The 22,133-nt window shown below is 39.3% G+C and overlaps 2 protein-coding genes across 2 annotated transcripts in view; both read right to left on the bottom strand.

The window, feature by feature from the left end:
- Positions 1-22,133, bottom strand: part of gabra3 (gamma-aminobutyric acid type A receptor subunit alpha3) — a gene marked incomplete at its 3' end in the record, with an annotated part of 406,040 nt that overhangs the window by 51,923 nt on the left and 331,984 nt on the right. The window contains exon 10 of the mRNA XM_079584913.1: positions 7,497-7,702. Within this exon, the coding sequence (XP_079441039.1) occupies positions 7,497-7,702 (206 nt within the window). The remainder of the gene's footprint in view (positions 1-7,496; positions 7,703-22,133) is intronic.
- On the bottom strand, positions 10,668-12,671 carry LOC306983980 (E3 SUMO-protein ligase ZBED1-like). The gene is made up of 2 exons (XM_079584912.1): positions 11,594-12,671; positions 10,668-11,396 (listed from the first exon to the last, which is right to left on the bottom strand). Exons 1-2 carry the CDS (start codon positions 12,665-12,667, stop codon positions 10,710-10,712), a joined length of 1,761 nt encoding a protein of 586 aa, XP_079441038.1. The 5' UTR covers positions 12,668-12,671; the 3' UTR covers positions 10,668-10,709.

Below are 22,133 nucleotides of genomic sequence, written 5' to 3'. Positions count from 1 at the left end.
GACCACAATGAATTTGAAGTAGTGCTTATATCTCCACCAACTTTTCATCGGATTGCTCCTGACTCGCCATCTCTGCTGCTCCGTCAAATCTGTTTAGCGGTCGGTTGTGTGTGTGTGTGTGTGTGGCGCCTGGCGCGTGTGCTGGCATGTGTGTAAAAACACTGGCTCTGATTGGCTACCATGAAACATGACTCTGCCTTAGCCAATCATAATCGCTTGCATCGTTATTAACCCACCTCCTCACTAGCTGTGAGCTAGGGGTGCGCGTGCGTTCGGAATCGGATTACACAGTTTATTCATCAATAAATATAACGCACTGCATTTAACATCTAGTAACGTTAACGGCGTTGTAACAACGGGAAAAGTAATTAGTTATATTACCCCGTTACTGAAAAAATAACGTCGTTACCTAACGCCGTTATTTTAAACGCCGTTATTCCAAACACTGCTGATCACTTACAAAGCACTAAATGGTTTAGCTCCCCAGTACTTGAGCGAGCTCTTAACGCATTATAGTCCTTCACGTCTATTGCAATTTCAAAATTCCGGCCAGTTGGTAATACCTAGAATATCAAAATCGACTGCTGGTGGTAGATCCTTTTGCTATTTAGCACCAAAACTTTGGAACAATCTTCCTAACATTGCCCGAAACGCAGACACACTCTGTTAGTTCAAATCTAGACTAAAAACACATTTCTTTGGCCTAGCATACACATAACACATTATAGACTTCTATTATTCAATTTAGGCTGCATAGTTTAGGTCAACCGGAACCGGGAACACTCCCTGATGTACTTTTTTCATCATAAGAAGGATGGCGTCTACGCTAATATTTGCCTCTCGGTTTATCCAAGGTTTACCGCAGTCCGCCGGAACCAGGCCGTATCCAGATCTGATAAGGGATCTGCACCTGGACACGATGACAACGCAGTCCTGAAGTGTCAACCAGTCCCTTCCCTGTTACTGAAGTCAACGGGATCACGGCCGTATCCAGATCAGATGGTGGACCTGCACCTGGTCTCATCCATGACGCATCCCTGAAGTGTCAGCCGGCATGATGACTCCGATGGAACCAGATGGAAATGGATAAAAACTCTAAATGTTCTGATCCAATCTGACTTGTAATGCTGCCTGAATCATAATCATACACTGATCGCTCGTTGGCCAGAGGAGAACTGGCCCCCGACTGAGCCTGGTTTCTCCCAAGGTTATTTTCTCCATTCTGTCACCTGATGGAGTTTTGGTTCCTTGCCACTGTTTGCCTTGGATTTTGGCTTGCTTAGTTGGGGACATTTATTATTCAACAATATTATAGATCTGCCTTACTTAAGGTGGACGATGATGCAATTTTCTTCTAGAAACAAACTTTGTTGTATTATTTTCATGTTATCACTGTGAAGCTGCTTTGATACAATCTGTATTGTAAAAAGCGCTATATAAATAAAGGTGACTTGACTTGACCAAGTCGAAGATCCACTTCAAAAGGGAGCGTATCATGTTACGACTGTAATCATGGTTTGCCAAACATCGTATTTTGTAGGCACCCTCTTGCAGGTGCTCCGCTTATGACATTAAGCCAATCAATTTTCGTGTTTGTTACATGTGTTCAGACACTGGTCACACCGAGGGAGTTCTCCATAGCATCAGCTCTCGTACCCCTTCTCAGGAAACCATACAGTCATAACTAAGGGTACTTTGATCAGGATTTTTGGGGCCTATTACAGAAGCCTTATTTGCAGATACAGATCACCGATACCGATCATGGGGTCTATTTGAAGCCTTTAAAAAAAATATAATCTAGCATTATTTATAGGGACACTGATTTTTACAGTTATTAATTCAGGGCCTAAATTTTGTTTTTGAAACTGGGGTGAATTTCGCCCTTAATTGATAAAAAAAAAAAAACATAATTATCCCATAATGCATACATAAAACAAAATACACAATTATAATGTTTGATCACGCAAAGTATTTTTGTTTTTCAATTGGGCAATTTTGTTACAACAATAGCTTACACAGCACAAGCTTGATTTCAAACTCTGAATTGAATTTACAAAACATAGAAGTAAACAGTTAATAATCACAAATAAATGCAATAATAATGATACAAATGAAATAGCAACCCGATCACACTAAATGCGTCTCTATAGCACGCAGTGTGTTTATCGTGTAATTCATATGCGAAAATGAGTTTTTACGTGCATAGGATGCGCATGGGTTGGTTAGGGTAGGTTTAGTAGTGGTGTGGGGTGCGTGTGTATTGTACGTTTGGGTAGAATTAGTGGTGTGGTGTGTATTACACGCAATGAAGTGCGTATCAAATGCACGCGAAAACTGATCCTTAAAATGAATCTTAACATTTAGGGCCCTATTTTGACGATCTGAAACGCAAGTGTCAAAGTGCAAAGCGCAAGTAACTTTGTGGGCGGATCCCGGCGCTGTTGCTATTTTCCCAGCGCGATAAATGACTCTTGCGCCCGACGCAAATCTAAAAGGGGTTGGTCTGAAGTAGCTTCATTATTCATAGGTGTGGTTTGGGCGTAACGTGAAATAAACCAATCAGAGCGTCCTCTCACATTCCCTTTAAGAGCCGGCGCGCTTGTTCCATGGTGGATCGCAATTATAACGGCGGATTTGCCGGCGCACGCCAGGAGCGGTTCACAGCCGAGGAAACCGACGTTCTCGTCAGGACCGTAAAACACAGAGAAGTGACATTGGGGATGATGGGAGAAACCCACCCAAATTAGCTTCGGTTAAACAGGCGTATAATTTGGGTAGTAAATGTGTAGCCTAATCTAGATTTTTTTATTTTATTTTATCTAGATAGATCTTTTTCACATCTTCACGGACACAACAATGATTTCCCTCGTGTGTTAATATTTTTCCTTGTAATAATGTATGATTTGCAAAAATTAAAACTGCTGCATCTGTTTATATTAGAGAATCAAAGTGGATGCGCGTTAACATTATGGCCAAGCACGCGCCCTTAAAATACCATATCACTAACGCGCAACGCGCCACTGTCTTTAGACTGTTTTTTTCCTGGTCAATGGCGCAATTGCTTTCTAAAACTGGAAAATAGCACCATGGAAGTTTTGCACCGGAACACGCCTCCTCTTTGCGCTGAACCGCCCCCGCGAGCGCAAGTTCATTTCCTAATTTACCGACGTGCGTCTGTGGAGGGAAAAGTCCGCTGTGCGCGGGTGCAAAATAGGAATGATACATGCGTCGGTGTTCAAAGTCAATTGCGCTGGGTGCAAGATAGGGCCCTATAAGTTACAAAATATATTCAGTCAAGAGTTTAGTTGTCTTTTGTTGTTTGATTAGAATTAAATGGCAAAAAATGCAAAAGGTTTTTTCAGGTTGAAAAAACTGGCTGCTGTCACTTTAAGAACGGATGCACAGATCCAGTATGTGACCCTGGACCACAAAACCAGTCACATGGGTAATTTTTTTGAAATGGAGATTTATACATAATTTAAAAGCTGAACAAATAAGCTTTTTTAAATTGATGTATTGTTTGTTAGAATGGGACAATATTTGGCCGAGATACAACTATTTGACAATCTGGAATCTGAGTGTGCAAAAAATCGAAACATTGAGAAAATCGCCTTTAAAGTTGTCCATTTATGTTCTCGGTTGTGCTGCATTCACTCACAAAAATAAATGTTTTATATATTTACGGTAGGAAATTTACAAAATATCTTCATGGAACATGATCTTCACTTAATATCCTAAGGATTTTTGGCATAAAAAAAAAAAATCTATAATTTTGACCCATACAATGTATTGTTGGTTATTGCCACAAATATACTCGTGCGACTTGTGACTAGTTTTGTGATCCAGAGTCACATATACCGTTATGGCTCTTTCACCCTGAGCGCAATGTGATAAGGCAAAGCGAATCGCCCATAAACAGAGCTTTCACACTGAATGAAAAATGAATGATTGCCTTCAGCTAGTTCACGCCTGCATAATAGTAATGCTCATTACACATTTGAACAACATTTTTCCTCAGGTATGTAACTTGTAGGTTTTCCCATTTGGCTTTAACCTTGACAAAACATACAACAGTAAATTAAGATAAATAACGTTTGGAACAACACAGAAACCATCATCGGGTGCATGTAATAACTTCCGACAGCCATCTTCAAAAGTGTATTTTGATTGAATAATGCAGACGTGCATTATTTGTATTGTTTTATAGTTAACTAAATGCTACACCTGCTAAGCATTTCTCATTCTTTATTGTTATAAAAAATACCCCGAGCAGCATGAAAAAAACATATAGAACACATATAATCATATATTTATTTGGCTTCATGTTTCATCTGTAGAAACGTTTCTCTCAGTTGTATGTGTGGATGGAACTCAGAACGATGAAATGAACACAACGTCGTAATTCGGAAGAGCAGGAGTTATGATCACATAATATGATTGACAGCTCTAGAGCGAATAAACTCTCTGACTCATAATAGACACGCATGGAAGAAAGAAAATAACGCTCTTTGCCATTTCAAGCTCTTCAGATTGCATAATTAACATGAATAGAAATGATAAACTACATAAAGAACGTGTAAGAATAAATCTGTTCTCAGACACCAATGATGACACTCAACATCCATTCTCTTCTCCCTTCCGGGAAAAATCTTGCTTTGTCGTGCAGCAATTGATCGTGCCCGATGTGAATAGCTCCATAGGGATCAATTGTTTCATGTCGCGACGTATACATTCACACCGTTTAATCGCGCTTAGTGTGAAAGGCCCTTTACACTTGCGTTTTCTTTATCGACTGTTTACTTTTATTTAAGATATAACTGACTGTGTTTACGTAACTCAGTCATTTTGTACATGTGTGTATTTAACTATTAAAGCGTGTTTTGACCATTGAGCTGTTAGGCGGCTTTATGTGTGCATGCATTAAGTGCACACATGAGTGCCCCGCAGAGCCGGCCCGAGCCTTTTGGGGGCCCTAAGCAGAATTTGATTTTGGGGGCCCCTCCTACCACGCGGAGTCACCTGTGCTTGACGATTACTGACACAAATGTCACGCTATAATGCTACATTATAAATACAGTGAGGTTATGTGTTAATACAAAATAAATACTTAATAAAAAATAGATACTTAAATAAAAAGTTGTAACTTTTACTTTACTCTTTTACTAACTCATTGAAACTTCTGAAAACAAACTCTCACAAAACATAAATAAATTATTTGCAAATGTACAATAAATGTGCAATGTTCAACTACAAAATAAAACCAAAATAGACAAACATGGATATAATCAAAAATAGAATGTTGCAAAAAAAATAGATAGGCTACTTAAATAATGAAAGTGCATACATTTTTCACTTTTGCTTTTAAAACGTTTAACTTTTACTTTACTCTTTTACTAACTCTCTCAATTATTTACATCATCTAAAATAATGACAAAACTGAGAAATCAGAAACATAATAACAGCAACAACAATGACAATTATTGACGGTGTAACTGTCCTCAAAATATATTTTTTTAATATATAGATTATTATTGTAACAGACTTTGTTGGATTGTACATGCATCATGACAGAATCCAACAAAGTCTGTTACAATAATAATGATGTACTGGCGCTAGTTGTATATGTGTGCATGCAATGTATTTTTCCCCTCGGGACTTGCCGTAGATGCGCACTTGGTACTGGAGTGTCGCGGGGTTTTGGAGTTAGTGATCTGATGTGTGGAATATAATAAAGTGGAGAAGACTTCAAACTGCTATCGTTAATTATTTTCTTATTTCTGTTAGTGTTAGGTGAACCCTATACGAACGCTCGGTCACATTATTAAGATTATTAAAACCATATTAATAAAGTTGAAGTCTATTTTCATCAGAGAAGTCTCCCCACCCACGAATTGTCTATGCACGTGAGGTGTCAAGATTATGCGCTTGACTCAAACGCTGGCAGACACAGCAGCAGTTGTAGGCAGGTATATTGATCATAAAATCAGAATTCGCTTGTCATGAATTATTCATTCATTCTTTTATGTTACTTGTTTAAGTTATCTAATATGTGTAAAAAATAAATTAAAAATAAAAACTCGATTGGGGGCCCCCTGGTGGCCAGGGGGCCCCATGCAGCCGCTTAGTTCGCTTATGCCTCGGGCCGGCCCTGGTGCCCCGTCTCTCAGAGAGTGTGCGAGTAGGCCTACTGAATGGTTTAAAAAGGGACAAATTCGTCAACTATGCACCGTGCAATTTGCTTATGTAGTGTGTGATGTAGTGATATGAAGCCATTTGCGCATTTAGAGAGAAAGAGCGCTGATTTTCTCGTGCCATTTGTGAAATAACTTTTCACAGAAAGTTTTCAAATGACTGATTAATTAAATAAAAATGTATGAAGTGTACCTCACCTTCACTGCAAGTCATGCCGTACCTGTCAAATTCACGATTGGCAAATTGAGAGATTGCCGACCGTAAGTCGTAAACTAAACGTTTTGTAAACATTCCACCAAACTCCCATAAAGGAATGGGTTGTGAAAATGAAAATTTGTTCAACTAAATTATGTTAGAAAAAGTTTTTCATCCATATGATACATAAATTGTCACTTTTTTTTCTTCAATATTACATTTTTAACAGCCGGCTTTAACTTCTATTGTCCAAGTGTATACGTGCTATCAGTTTTGCATTGTATTCTCTTCGGAGAGACTCTGCAGCTGTTCTCGAAGCTTTCTGTAGAAACACAACAATTCTATTTTGAACAGTTAATGAAGAAGTAAAGTGTTTCTCGACAGATTAAGCATGGGTTACAACAAGAGCACGAAACAGGAATTTATATTAGTGATTCCTAGGTACAATATCTCCTCATACTGTGAGCAATGCGGCACCTCGCTGAGCTTTCTCTGCTGCAATTCACATTCATTAGCTCTAAGCACTTCATTTCTCAGAGGTTATCAGGGCCAGGACAGAGGGTGGCAATAATCAAGAGCAAGCAAAAGCGGTGGGGGAAAAAGAGAGAAGGTTGGCAGCCCTTAAACTTATTGAACGGGAACAACCCAGATGAAAAATTACAATAGTGACAAGCTTGCTAACAAGAAAGCCCATGTTAGTTTAGGATTTCTATGCTGAATATTTATTGCTTATTGTCTGGAGGAACTCTATAAAAAAATGGACAGTGGAAAATGAAACAGTGATTGATTACACTGAGAAACACTATACAAATACACAAGCTTAAATGTAAAGCTTACTGCAAGTTTGATTTAAAGAAAAAAAAGGTAACTTCTTTCATGATGATTATTTTCAAATGATAGTGCTCTAGGGTTGCTACCTTTAGTGTGGTAAAATAAGGGACACCCATTCACGATTCTGTATTTTACGGGACGGGTGGCACACCTATAGTGCACTCCATTAACTCCATGACGAAATCTTAAAAGAATATAAGCACTCAAGTTTACAGGAAGTACTGTACTTTCACAGCATTGTGACATCCTACTCCAGCGTATTAAATGGTCTATCTTACCCGCATCTCCTGGGCCTCCTTCTGGCCATCCCAGGCCCAGCTGCGCTTTGTGAAGTAGTTGACGGTGGCAAACTCAATGAGAGCAGAGAAGACAAAGGCATAGCACACTGCCATAAACCAGTCCATGGCTGTTGCATAGGCCACCTTGGGAAGTGAGTTCCGGGCACTTATACTCAGTGTGGTCATAGTCAGGACAGTTGTGACACCTAAGAACGGAAATTGATAAGTGTTAGATCAATGCAAGCATCACCTGTTGTGGTCCAGATTACAGATACTGTGGATCTATTAAATCTATTAAAAATGTCAGTTTGCTTGACATTACAGTTGATTTAGCTAATATATTTTAAAAGCTGACAAGCAGAGACAGGGAAATGATGTGAACGGACAATGCCATCTTTTGAAGTGAACTTGTGGTTGCAGCCTAAAACAATATTGGCCTGGTTTCACAGACAGGGCTTAGATTAAGCCAGGATTAGGCCTTAGTTCAATTTGGACATTTAACTAGCTTTTAAAAATGTGCCTTAGAATAAAACATTTCTTGAGACAGAACAATGGCACTGACATATTTTAAGATATGTCAGTGCAAGTTGCTTTCAGTTCAAAAAGCTCAAACATGCATTTTAATCAGGGACTAGTTTTAAGCCTTGTCTGTTAAACCGGGGGATTGTTTCTTAAACGAAAGTTAACAAAAATGTCCATGGAATGAACCACTGAAATGTATTAAAATACGCAATAATTAAATTAGCATTAATTATGAATGTAATACATTGTAATTAATGGCATTTCTTTTTAATTTGATAATATTACCATTAAAACAACTTTTTTTTCGTTTTCATGCTTGTCTTTGTTGTCTGAGTGTTTGGTTTCTAAAATGTCTTTTTAATTATGTCCTTTAATTTTCCCTGTCTTACAAGTGCAGAAAATATGCCCTAAATATGGTTGCATTTTATCATTTGTTACACAGTTATGTCCTTAATAGGTCTGTGACATATTTTTGGATCAGAACCCACTTGCTGAGAACCAATGTATTTAAAGGAATAGTTAAAATAAAAATGTTGTTATCATTTACTGCTCATATCATCCAAAGCCTGTTTTGACTTTCTTTTCATGTTATAAAAAGGAGAAATGCAGCAGAATGGTATAGTTGCTTTTTTCAATACATTGACATTTAAATTGTAATTGGTCAAGCTCCCAAAAAAAACACACAAAAAAAAACACTGTACAAGCAGTCCATATGACTTCTGAAAACTTTTGAAGACTGGTGATTTCTAAAGTCATATCTTTGTGTGAGAGAAATATAACTGAAATATCCCTTCTGCCATAACTGTCAAATCTCATTCACACTCTAAAAAAAATTGTGCTTAACTCCATAATCATTAAAGACACAAGTCCCATCATTCCGCTTATCACTGCGTCATCAACCTAAGACATTGTTATTGTAAGAAGTTAGCGAACCCTAGCGGCCAATTATTTTGTACATATTGTAGCTTGACTATGAATGTATGAATATTGGTTGGTTAATTAAAACGATTTGAAATTAAATCATTATTCTCGAGGTTGACTTGATGGGTAGTGTAGAATCTAGTATTGTTCATGCCTAACGTAGATTACAAACAATGTTTAATGTTAAAATGTTTAAATATATATTTTTTATTATACTATTATTGGGGGCTGAAATCCTAGAATCACGTGAGGTTGCCTTTTTTTTATAGGTTGCCTTTATCCAAATAAAAGATTCATGATGCAGAATGAACGAATAAATCATTTTAATGAACACCAAGAGATCAAAGTACACAAAACAATTATCATAAACTACACAGAACAATGAACAGAAAGAACTGAGGACTTAAACACACAGAATAAGTAATCCAACAGAACAAGATACAGGTTTGTAACTAAATAAGAATCCATGGTAAACCATGAACGAGAACTCAGCCAAATGGTGACAGGGAAAACGAACATGACCATGAATAAAATACAGAAACTTAACATGACATAATCATGTTGATGATGGCGCCTGTGAGAGTGGCATGCCGTCTGTCTCTCCTTATTACGTCCGTCCTATTTGGTTGTTTTTATGTGCTCTCATACCCTTTAACTATGCTGAGTCTTTCGTTTACGATCGTCAGACACTCCTGGATATTTGCAGCTGCTGCGTGGATATTTTTGACGCGAAACTGGGAAATTTCGCAAAAAACACAAACAGGAGCACTCTAACAGAGTGGCCATTGGATGTTATCCCGATGAAACGCCGGAGAAAGCATGGGAAACACAGCGAAATAAAGGTCAGATTAAAGACCCACCTGCGAGCTGGTTGTTTACTCAACTCTATGTCTCGGGCACGGATTAAGGATCTGATCCGCTTCGCTGTTCGGCATTCGCCAGTCCTGTCATCTCGTTGGCTTATATATACTCAGACTGATTCCCCTGCTCCTCCCGATCCTTCGGCTCGACTGCTGCAGGATTCTGATTCACGGATTATTATTAGACCTCGCGCGATGGGAGTAAACACTATCTTCGTCCTCTGAGGAAAGCGTCGGCCTCAAGCAGCACTCTACACTCTCCAAAAATGGCGCTGATTAACGCACACTCCCTGGCAGTGTTGGGCAAGCTACTTGGAAAATGTAGTGAGCTAAGCTAGCAGTTACTCTACATTAAATGTAGCTTCACTACACTGAAGCTACCACCCTGGGAAATGTAGCAAGCTAAGCTACAACAATATGGCAAAAGTAGTTTACTACATCTAAGCTACTTTTTCAAATATAATTTTTATATTGAAATGCTATCTCAGTGATCAATAAAACTGTAAGTCAAACAGATAGGCAAGCGTAATTGTTCAGTTCAATTGTTTATTTAACAACTGTTCCAAACCAATTTGGCAACAAAAACAAACAAAAAATGTGATCCACATAATAACAAAACCAGGTGTGTGTGTGTGTGTATTCACGTGTATGTGTTTGTTTGTGTGTGAGAGTGTGTGTGTATTCATTTGTATGTGTTTGTTTGTGTGTGTGTGTGTGTGTGTGTGTGTGTGTGTGTGTGTGTGTGTGTGTGTGTGTGTGTGTGTGAGAGAGAGAGTGTGTGTGTATTCATGTATATGTGTTTGTTTGTTTGTGTGTATTCATGTGTGTGTGTGTGTGTGTGTGTGTGTGTGTGTGTGTGTGTGTAAGATAACTATCTCTCTCCATGGAAACAAGTTTCTGCCACCACATATCAAGAGGTGGCCAGGCTGGACCCTGAGCTTTTTAACAAGAGGTGTTTATTCACGCGACATAATAGAAGCTTTTCAAAATTTGCATCGGAAAGACGGTTTCTCTTTGGTCGGAAAATGTCTTTTCCTACACTAAAGAGTCGTTCACAAGCTGCACTAGCAGGGACTCCTGTGTTGTACTTCAGGAAGATCTTCTTCATCATCGGCAAGTTTTGGAATGCATTGACAAGGTTGGTTTCGGGTGATTGCAAGTAGCTGTCCACTTCATTCAGAACTGTTCTTGTTCTGAGTGATGGGAAGTATCCAGTTATTTCATCGCCATCATCAGTTGGGTCCTCGCCATCTGTCTGCATGTGATCATCTGGATATTGAGTGTGAAGCAGGTTAACTTCTGCTTTCAGGTTTGACAAAACATCAGCCTTCTTTCCACTGGGGATGTACGCCAATCTGAACATAGGATGAGCTGCAGAGGCTATGAGCAACCTTGTATCTTGAAAAATGTATCCAAACCTCCTCTTCACCCCACTGATGATGGCATCTACCAGTGGATTACAGTGATGCATGTTTGCCTCATGCTTCATCTGCTCCATTTTATTGAGGAGAATTGAGATCGTTGGCACCAACACTCCTGTGTAGGCCATTTTATCTGATTGTAGTACGTCAAGGGCCTTGGCCAGAGGCGCCATAACCTTAAAGATGCACAGGAAAGACAAGGAATAAATAACAATTACTCAAAAGTAATAATAATATAAGTTTTCTTATTTTTAATCATCTAAACTCTGATAGACGTATGTGGAATGTGGTTGCCTTTGTTCAGACAGATACATGGATTACAGCATGAACATCGGTTAACTTAAGTACATGTCAAAAAAAAGGTAATATTTACCTGAACATACTCCTGTATGAAGGTGAGTTCTGTTGCTTTGAAGCGAGTCACCAGAAGCTTCTCACAGGTCTCCTGGAGGTCTTGTTCTTTTGTCAGAATACAGGTATTCAAGCGCTCCATGGCATGGTAAGTGGAGTTCCACCTTGTTGGACTGGGAACTATCAGCTGGCACCCTAGCTTGTCTTTGATAATGTCTGAAGCTTGTGTGCTTCTGTGTTGCTTGTTCCACAGTCCCTGGCATTTGCTAATTGTTGATCGTGATACTTTTTTAAAGGCCTCTGACTGGGTCAAAGCACTCTCAATGTCTCTCGTTGCAACCAGGTTGAGGGTGTGGCAGGCACATCGCTGATGAAGTGGGAGACTGTAGTCTTCTTCCGTTTCATTAAAAATGTCTGTGACATCTATGAAGACAGTGTGCCCCTCCTCTTCTTCCTCATCCTCCTCTTCTCTGTCTTGAATGGTTCTTTGAGCTTCTGCAAAGACACTGAAAGCCTTCACAAAATTTGAACCATTATCTGTGGTTGTAACGGTCACCTTGTCTTTTATGTTGAAATCTCTGTGCACGTCTTGCAACATCTCAGCTAAAACATCATACGTGTGGCGCCCTAGGATCCTGCGACAGGCTAATGCCCCAGAGCAGATGCTCAGTGTTTCTTGGTTTATCCAGTGGATAGTCACCCCAAGGAAGCTTCTGTTGTTTGACGACCACGCATCTGTTGTGGTACATACATGATTCTGTTTGGACAAAATCATAGACAGTGTGCTTTTCATTGATGCATACTCATCCTCAAGCATTCTTCCCAATGTTCTCCTGGACATCAAATGCATAGAGGGTAAAATCTCTCTAAATAAATCTGTGTATTCTGGTCTCTCCACAGTGTGAAGTGGATGCAGTCCTTGAATGATGAAGTTAAGGATCAATTTGTCAAATCTCTCTTGTGTTAGGGTGGGTCTACCTCCTCTGAAATACTGTGCTACACTGCCTTGTATGAGAGGAACAGGGTGTTCCTCCTCCTCATTCCTGGTTGCACTCCTTTTCTTGGCGTGCTCACGTTCCATTTCCATGGAAGCCATTTTATTTGGGTGAACCCTCTATAAAATGTTAAAAACTAAATAATTTCAGAATAATCTAAACTTTTTACTTTAAACTTTGTATCTGATCCTTAATTCTTTCCCCACCTCTTCCCTCATATATGTGCTGTATTTGTTTATTTATTTAAGTTTGGGTAACACACACTTTTATAATAATGTTCAGTTATAAGTCCCTTAAAAGTTAGTTAATGCTGAACTAATCATACTCAATACTACTCAATAAAGTACTTGAATTTATGAATGTAGTCATGTTTTATAAAATGATTAGTTCATTAACTAATAATTTATAAATTACATAACTGAATAACAAAACATTTATAAAATGTTATTATCATATCACTTTTTATTCATTTATGAATATATAATAATGATGTTTTGTAAATGATTAGTTCGTCATTAACTAATAACTTTTATTACATGGCTTGGTTGAATTCATAGGTTGAATTCTAATGTAGAATGCGGTCTGTTATTTCTTGATAACTGACGCTGCAGACCGTTGCCATGAAAACAGAGCGTTACCATGGGCGCATGATTCTAACCGTAGAGACGTAGCGGACTACTTTCTTTAGCGGAAGCAATATAAATCGTTTTTAAATCAATAAACTCCTTTTTAAATCAATAATTTGTGTAAATTTTTTTATTTATTTGTTAGGTAGCCATGTAATAAGCGGGATAATGTAGAGTGAGGCGGTTGTTATAGCGAATACAACACCTTCAGGCTGATCGGGACCCCGACGCGAAGCGGTAGCTACGTTAACTTAACAACCGTCACACTCTACGTTACATCAATGACTTTTAACTGAGTTAATAAAACATTTATAAAATGTTACTGTTATCGTACCACTTGTTAATCATTTATTGGTGGTTGTGTTAGCTATCCTATTCGGGAATCACCTGAATGTGTGTTCTCAAATTCGTGTTTGATGTCTTCGAGGTTGAGAGCAGCTTCTTTTTTGGATTGCACATTAAGCACCTAAAGACATATTTTTTCTCTGCCGTCTCAATCAGTATCATGTACTTCTCGAGGTACGGCCACGGCGACTCCCCCCTCGGGATCAATTCCTCTCTGTCCTCACCCTCTGCCATCTTTCAGATTTTCAAATTTCTTGCGTGTCGTCAGCCCAAGTATGATGTCATGTCACCTTCCGGAGCAGAAGGTGGCGGTAATGCACCAAAAAGCTGGTTGACAACCGCCGCAAAACACAGATGAAGAAGCCACCGGCACGTCCGTGTGTAGGGCGGTGGGTGGTTTCACTTATGATCCAGTAGCAGTGATCCAGTTGTATTGGCATCCGATTTGAGCTTGTGCTTCAGAAAATGTAGCTTCAGCTTGTGTGGACGCTACCGCACTACTTGATCAAAAAAAGAGCTTCGCTACTGAAAAGCTATTTTATTCAGAAAACAGCGACGCTACCACTAAGCTATTGATAAATGTAGTTAAGCTAGTAGCGTCACTACTTGTAGCGACGCTACTGCCCAACACTGCTCCCTGGTTAATAAGACATTTCTTTTAAATGATTTAATTTCGTCTTACAGTCTGGACTTCCTGTTTATTACTGAAACCTGGATGAAGGTAGAAGATCTGAGCCCTTATTCAGAACTTGTCCCAACAGACTATTGCTTTAGATCACGCTGTCAACTGCTACCCTCCATTAAACCCACAAGCTTTGAAGTTCAGCTACTACTACTTGACTGGAACTAACCTATTGTTTTAGCTTTAATATATCGACCCCCACATCTGACGAAAGTTTGTAGGGGATCTTATTACTACACATGATAGGATCCTCCTCTTAGGAGATTTTGAAAAAAAGGGGAAATAGAGCCTTTGAAGTGGCTGGCCCCACTCTGTGGAATAAACTCCCGACCCAAATTAAAATGGCTTCCACTTTGTCTGAGTTTAAAGCTGCTCTTAAAACTCACATGTTTGTCTCGGCTTTTAACATGTAATTTATCCGGTTTTTATTATATTATATTTTATATCTTATTTTATTATATCTATTTTTTTATTGTGTATCTATATTGTAACTACTGTACAGCACTTTGGTCGACCGGTGGCCGGTAGTAAATGTGCTTTAGAAAGACAGAACTCCAAACTTTGTGTGGCCTTCAGATTAGCTCAAGGACAGTTCGTAGAGAGCTTCATGGAATGGGTTTTCATGGCCCAGCAGCTGCATCCAAACCTTACATCACCAAGTGCAATGCAAAGCGTGGGATGCAAAGCGTACATCACACTGCCACTGGATTTTAGACGGAAGTGAATCAATCAGAACTAACTTTAGATGGAACATATCTTTATTCAAGAACCACTATAAAGCCATAACAATCTCTGTTATCTTAAATTATCCTATTATCACAAGCCGTGTTTCCATTACAGATTTGAGCAAAACGTTTGCGATTTTTTTTCTAAATATCGATACAAAACTATTGCGAAATGACGGCGTTTCCATTAACCGATGTTATGCGACTAAAGCACCATTCTTTCCTCTCGCGAGAAGTCATTTAAAAAATCATGGCAATGGACGTTGGTAGGTTTACATATCCCAGCCACCGCACTAGACATTATTATTATTAACAGAAGGAGACGTGGCGTGTTCTCCAAGCATTAATGGCAAGGAAAGACCCTTATACTGCGAGGTGTGAGCGGCACATATGAGGAGTTTCTGGGTGTTTCTCCCTCATTTCTGCTTCGAGGTCTTGATTATGGCATTTCTTTGAGGTTTTGAATCCAGTATTCCTGTAATTCTTTTGTCTTTTATGAATTTAATAAACAACTCGTCTCATATTCTGTCCAAACACACCGTGCCTTCTAAAGTCAGGTGACTGTAAATGCGCAAAAACTGTTTCCATTGCAGTTTTGCAAAATATTTCTTTTTTGAATTGCCTGAAAAACCACCCCATGAGAGCGTAAAAACTTTTTTTGCGATAAATGGGAGTTTTTGCGAAATTTACATGTTTCCATTGAGCGCATTTTCAATTCGCAATTTCAATTTGCGGAATTTGAAGGGTAATGGAAACACGGCTACTGTAAAACCGCTTTGAAACAATCTACATTGTTAAAAGCACTATATAAATGAAGATGACTTGACTTGACTAGAGCAGAAACATGTTCTCTGGAGTGACGATTCACGCTTCTCTCTCTGGCAATCTGATGGAATAGTCTGGGGTTAGCGGTTGCCAGAAGAGCAGTACTTGCCTGACTGCATTGTGCCAAGGGTAAAGTTTGGTGGAGGGGGGGATTATGGTGTGGGGTTGTTTTTCAGGGGTTGGGCTTGGCCCCTTTAGTTCCAGTGAATTAGAACAGAGACTGCGAGCCAGGCCACATAGCACGATATTATGGTCAAGTCACCTTTTTTACTGATTTAAACAATATAGATGGTTTCAAAGCAGCTTTTCAGTGATGAAAGGGAAATTAATGATTCAAAGATGCAAACAGAGATCAATTTGACTACAAAGTATGCAGCTCTAAAAATAAAAAAAGTGTCATTGTTCAGCTGAAGTCAGTTCAGTGTTGTTCAGTTCCAGTGTAAACTTTATAAATGAAATGAATACAGCACGATTGGAAATCAGTTAACCACGTTGCCGTTGACTTAAATTATGCTCTAAAGCAGCTCTAAAAAGACAATAGTAAATAGTCAGTATTCAGGTGAAATCAGTTCAGTGCTGATTCATTTAGGTTCAATAATTGTAGGCGCGTTTGCATTACAGATTCGTGCAAAACTTTTGCGATTTATTCTAAATTTCTATAAAAAACTAATGACGGTGTTTTTATTAACCGATGTTATGCGACTACATTTTTTTTTCCCTCTCGTGAACAGCCAGGATGGTAGGTTGATATAGTTTATATATATCCCAGTCCACCTCACTATCCATTATTGTTAATGGAAGGAGACGTAGGCGTGTTATTCAAGCATTAATGGGAAGGAAAGATCCCTGTGAGCGGCATATGAGGTGTTTCTGGGTGTTTCTCCTTTATTTCTGCTTCAAGCTCGTGATTGTGGCATTTCTTTGAGGTTTAGAATCCAGTATTCCTGTAATTCTTATGTCTTTTATGAATTTAATAACTGTCTCTCTTCTGAAGAACTCTTCTGTCCAAAATACACTGCACCATCTATTTCAGGTGACTGTAAATGCGCAAAAACTGTTTCCATTGCAGTTTTGCAAAATATTCCTTTTTCAAAATGCCTGAAAAACCACCTCATGCGAGCGTCAAATCTTTTTTTCGATGAATGGGAGTTTTTGTGAAATTGACATGTTTTCATTAAGCGTATTTTCAATTCGCAATTTCAATTTGCGCAATTTGAAGGGTAATGGAAACGTGGCTTGTGTAAAGTTCACCAGTAATGGAATGAGATCAATTCATCTTTAAAACAGCTCTGGAGAAAATAGTAATGTCATCATCCAGCTCAGTTCAGTTCTCATCCAATAAAATCGGTGCAGTCAAATCAATGTGGCCAAAAATGAAGTGCATCCAACTAAGCAAGCCAAAAGGTGAAATATACATCATACGCATTTCTACTACTTGATATATTTATACGATATGATACATTATATGTTTCTCTGTCTCACTCTCTCTTTGGATTGAGGCAGAAACCAGACCAACAACCCACACCAAAGTGAAATTCCACACAGAAAGGTCTCAAACCGGTACATTTATGCTGTGAGGTAACAGCACTACTCACCCAAACAGGGGCCGCCCTGGTTACTACTAGGGAAGTGACTGAAGCCAAATACATCATTGGGAAAGGCACGGATGATGGCTTCAAAATGAATAATGAACTCTACCGAATAATCAGGAAAATATTTGTTAGACACAATCCCTCTTCGTGTTTTCTGGATAACAGGGGAGCTAGGTGATATCATAGCACAATATTTCGGTCAAGTCACATTTGTTTTTTGTGATTTATACAATATAGATTGCTTCAAAGCAGCTTTTCAGTGATGAACAGGAAAATATTGATTCAAAGATGCAAACAGAGTTCAGAGCATGCTGCTCTAAAAAGTAATTTCATCATCCAGCTCAGTTCAGTTCTCATACAATAGTATCAGTGCAGTCAAATCAATATGGCCAATAATTAAGTGTATCCAACTAGCAAGCCAAAAGGTGAAATCTACATCATACACATTTTCTACTACTTGATACCTTTATTTTGCACAATATGATACATGACATGTTTCTCTGTCTCACTCTCTCTCTCTGAGACAAGCATGTATGTATTCTTTATAATTCATTCAGATGTGTTATCCTTAGCAGCGGTCTGTTATCAAGAAATAACAGACCGCATTCTACATTAGAATTCAACCAAGCCATGTAATATATACACTCTAAAAAAAAAATGCCAAATTTGGGTCAAATATGGACAAACCCAGCCGTTGGGTTACATTTTTGAATTAAAAATGTTAACCCAATGGTTGGGTTCGTCCATATTTGACCCAGGTTTGGGTTAAAACAACCCAGCATTTTTAGAGTGTATATATATATATTTTTTATTTTATTTTATGATATTACATCAATGTTATACAAAGCATATTTGTTCAATGTAAAGGAAGGTAACACAATTACCTTCCTTCCAATTACACAATTACCAGCTCCTCATGTAATTTCTCAAACTTTCGACTAAAGCCCTGGCCATTTCTGGATTTATCCCAATACAGATACAGATACAAATAATTTTGAGATTGTTACAGATACAATATGAGTAGAGCTCAAAGCTATACATTTCATGATAATGTAATGTATGTGGAGGTTTGGTCTCAAAACATCTGCTTTTACAAATGTGATTAGAAAGTGAGCTTAACATTTGAGAGTGTTTCAAGGACAGGTGCATTTATTATACAGGTACAGTATATACCACTTTTTAGTTGATTATTTTGTGTTTTAGTTGATTTCACCTAAAAATGAAAGCTCTCAGCACTGGGATGTATGCCAATGCGCAAAGTGTCATAGGGTAAAAAGACACATCCTTAAACGTGATGAGAGTAAACAAAAGGGAAGGCGAGAGTAAACCCTACTGGAAATATATGTTACTCTTAAACCACAATGACATTCATAAGAAAATATTATGGGCAGCATGTTCTCAAAACTTTCTTCAATTGTTCTTTAATATGACTGTTTGTACTGTATTGTTAATTAAATAAATGTAGCCTTGGGGAACATAAATTACTTCTATTAAAAACCTTAATTATTCCAAAATTACGTTCTTGTAAATCATGCTAGCTGGACAACTAGAGCCACTCCTAGCTTTGCGTGCTACCAAAGCTACTGCACAGGCTATCGGGAGAAGCATGGCTAACCTGGTTGTGCTTAAACGCCATCTTTGGCTCAACCTCACTGAGATCATTGAGGCTAACAGGACGGTGTTCCTCAACGCACCCATCTCCAGCTCCGGTCTCTTCGGCCCGGCGGTGAAGGGTTTTTCGGAGAGGTTCACCGAAGCTTAGAAGTCATCTCAGGCTATGAGACAATTTCTGCCGAAGCGCTCCAGTTCCGCGTCGAGTAGGCCCAAAGCTGCAGCTTCTCCTCAACCCAAGAAGCCAGCGAAGCAGGTCCCTCAGCCCCGCTCTGCTTCTGATACCCACCGCCACTTACGGCCAGTTAAGCACTACCCACAGCCTCGGCGCCAGGGCCCCCGACCCAGTATTGTGTTGGATCCTGGGCCGCCGAAGACCTCCTAGCAACAGGGGTGAAAAGAGAGGGCTTTTGTCTCGCTCTAGCCAGACCACCCTTGAAGAAACCCATCATTCTCGCAGCTCCCTGTTCAGCTCTGGCAGCTGGAGTATTTTGTATTATAGCAAACGGGGCCGCTGCACTACGCGCGCCCCTACACACAAACGCCGCTTTTATGGCAACCCCAATAAAGCACATAACACACAGGTTCTTGGTCCCCCTACACTAGGTGGCCCTCTCCCAGTTGTAACTATGACTTTGCCTGAGGCGCAAGCCTTTTCAGTCAAACAAACACTCAGTATGTGCACAAATCACAACATAAAGGTATCCGGTCTCCCTGTGTTAGGTGGCCCGTCCCTAAACATGTGTCAAACCCTAGCCACAAAGGCCCTAGCCAGGCAAGCCATTCCCGGTGTGTCGAGTTGGGTTATAAACACAATAAAGCGAGGCTACTCGCTCCAATTCGCTCGCAGACCCCCAAAGTTTCAGGCGGTTCTCGAGACTTCGGTGAGAAGCAGCGTGTGTCACGTGCCAACTTGAGCTAGAGAGCAGCACATATCCCGGGCATTCAGAATATGGGTGCGGATATGCTTTCTTGAGACTACACTCCTCTAGGCGAGTGGTCTCTAAACCCTCAGACGCTTTGTCTGATTTGGAGTGTTTTCGGCGAGGCCAAAGTCAACCTTTTTGCCTCAAGAAACAACACTCACTGCGCAGTGTTTTTTTTCGAACCCGGCCCATTCTTGGCCCATTTGCCCATATGCGTTTCCCCCCATTTCCATGATCCCCCAGGTCATCAAACGGGTGAGGGAGAGCGGATGCCCAGTCCTCCTAGTGGCCCCTCTCTGGAAAACCAGACCATGGTTCCCAGAACTGGTTCAGATGGTGGACAAAGTCCCATGGCCTGTCCCACTGAGGAAAGATCTCCTCACACAGGCAAACTGGACGATCTGGCACCCCCGTACCGACCTATGGGCCCTACACGTGTGGCTCCTCAACGGGTACCCCGGGACCTCCATGAGAATGGTCCTAAACACAATTTCTGAGGCTGCCAGTTGAAGGTTTCTGTTCATTTATTTTTTTATTTATTGTGTTAAAATATTAAAACATCAACTGAACTACATGATAGTATGTCCGATTTACCTAAGACCATTGGTTATACATGTTTAATATTAAAAAGGAGGGTAGATAATTTAAGGAATTTAGGAACTGGATTGTTCATAATAACCCTAACCCAGGAAAACGTATGTAAAATGTAATGATGAAAACATAATAAATAAATAAATGAATAGAGAAAGAGAGAGAGAAATGATTCTGAATAGAACTTGTGTTACCTCCTGCCCACTGTCTGAGAAAAGAATGCTGAAGGAAGACACTGATATAATATTACCAGACTGCAGTGCAAATAAAACTACACAAGAGTGTTACATAAATAAAACATAGCTAATGTGTATGTGCTAATTGTACAATACAATCTGTATTGTAAAAAGCTATATAAATAAAGGTGACTTGACTTGACGTGTACATGGTGGTGTGTTGTGAATGGCTACTATTCAAATGAATACTGAGTGCTGTTTGCTCCCATAAACGTCAGTGGCTGACAATTAAATTGAAATCTATGGCTGATGAGGAGCTGTAGAGTGACAAAAAGTCGAATGACAGAGAAGATTCTCATTAAAGTTTTCATTAAGCATTATCTCCATCTGGAAATGAAGTGAAAAAGCATTGGGGACATTAGAAAGAATGTCACACAAGTTCCCATTGTCTCTGCAGAGACAGACTGCTATTACGTGCAGCGTGTATTGAAGCCATAAATTAAACATTACACTGTAGAGCTGTAAAGAAAATGACACAACAGGATTATCTGTGTGAAATGTCAGGATGGACCAGAGAATATTTGAGAAACTGGCAGCCATCCAGGAAATAAGAGATTGAATATCAGTCTCAAAGTGAGATTTTGTATCAGCGTATAAATAGTTACACAGGCTTTGCTTTTTAGGTGGGTGAATGAGATGTAATCTTCTCTGAATAAATTGTACAGTGGCCAATGCCAAGACTTTATGATTTTTTTAGTTATTAAAAAAGTTGACATTATAGGTTCCTAAGATTTTTTAACATACAACAAAAAATGGCAGCCTAAGAGGGGTATGACATTGAAAAACATCAAAACCAAACTCTATATATAATTAATGAGTAGTAGGGGTTTAATGATTTATGGAAAATAACACGTTAAACTGATTTAATACATTTAAAGACCTACGTCATCTTAAATTTCATACAGTTGTTTGGTGATGAACATGTTTCATGGAAACAACTTACTGTGAGGTTAAGTAGCCTATACAATATAGTTAGAATGCCTATACGATTCAAGATATCAGGGCAAAAATACAATTATGTATTAGAAATGTGAAATTATTTTTGAATTTGGAGCCTTCTAGACTGAAAAAAACCCAGAAAATGGCATTCATTATGTTTACTGTGGCGAGCAGGACGAGACTGAGGGCCGCGGGAGATCGACGTGAGACCGGTGGCGTGATTACTGATGAGCGGCACCTGTGAGACGCACCATTCTAGTATCTCTCACGGAGGAGCGGGAACATCTTAGCAATGTTAAAACGCACAATAACCCATCACTTGTTTAGCATTCATGTAAAAACTACATTCAGATTCACCAATCGTAATGAATTCAGTTAGATTGAAACAAAAGGTGTGCATGTAAAAAAATAATGGCGACTGCAGAAAGCAAAAGCCGAATCCCGGACATTTTGGACGATCTCGACGACC

This window comes from Phoxinus phoxinus, assembly GCF_949152265.1.
Source record: "Phoxinus phoxinus genome assembly, chromosome: 17".
NCBI classification, from domain to species: Eukaryota; Metazoa; Chordata; class Actinopteri; order Cypriniformes; family Leuciscidae; genus Phoxinus; species Phoxinus phoxinus.
This window is presented reverse-complemented; position numbering and strand designations above follow the sequence as displayed.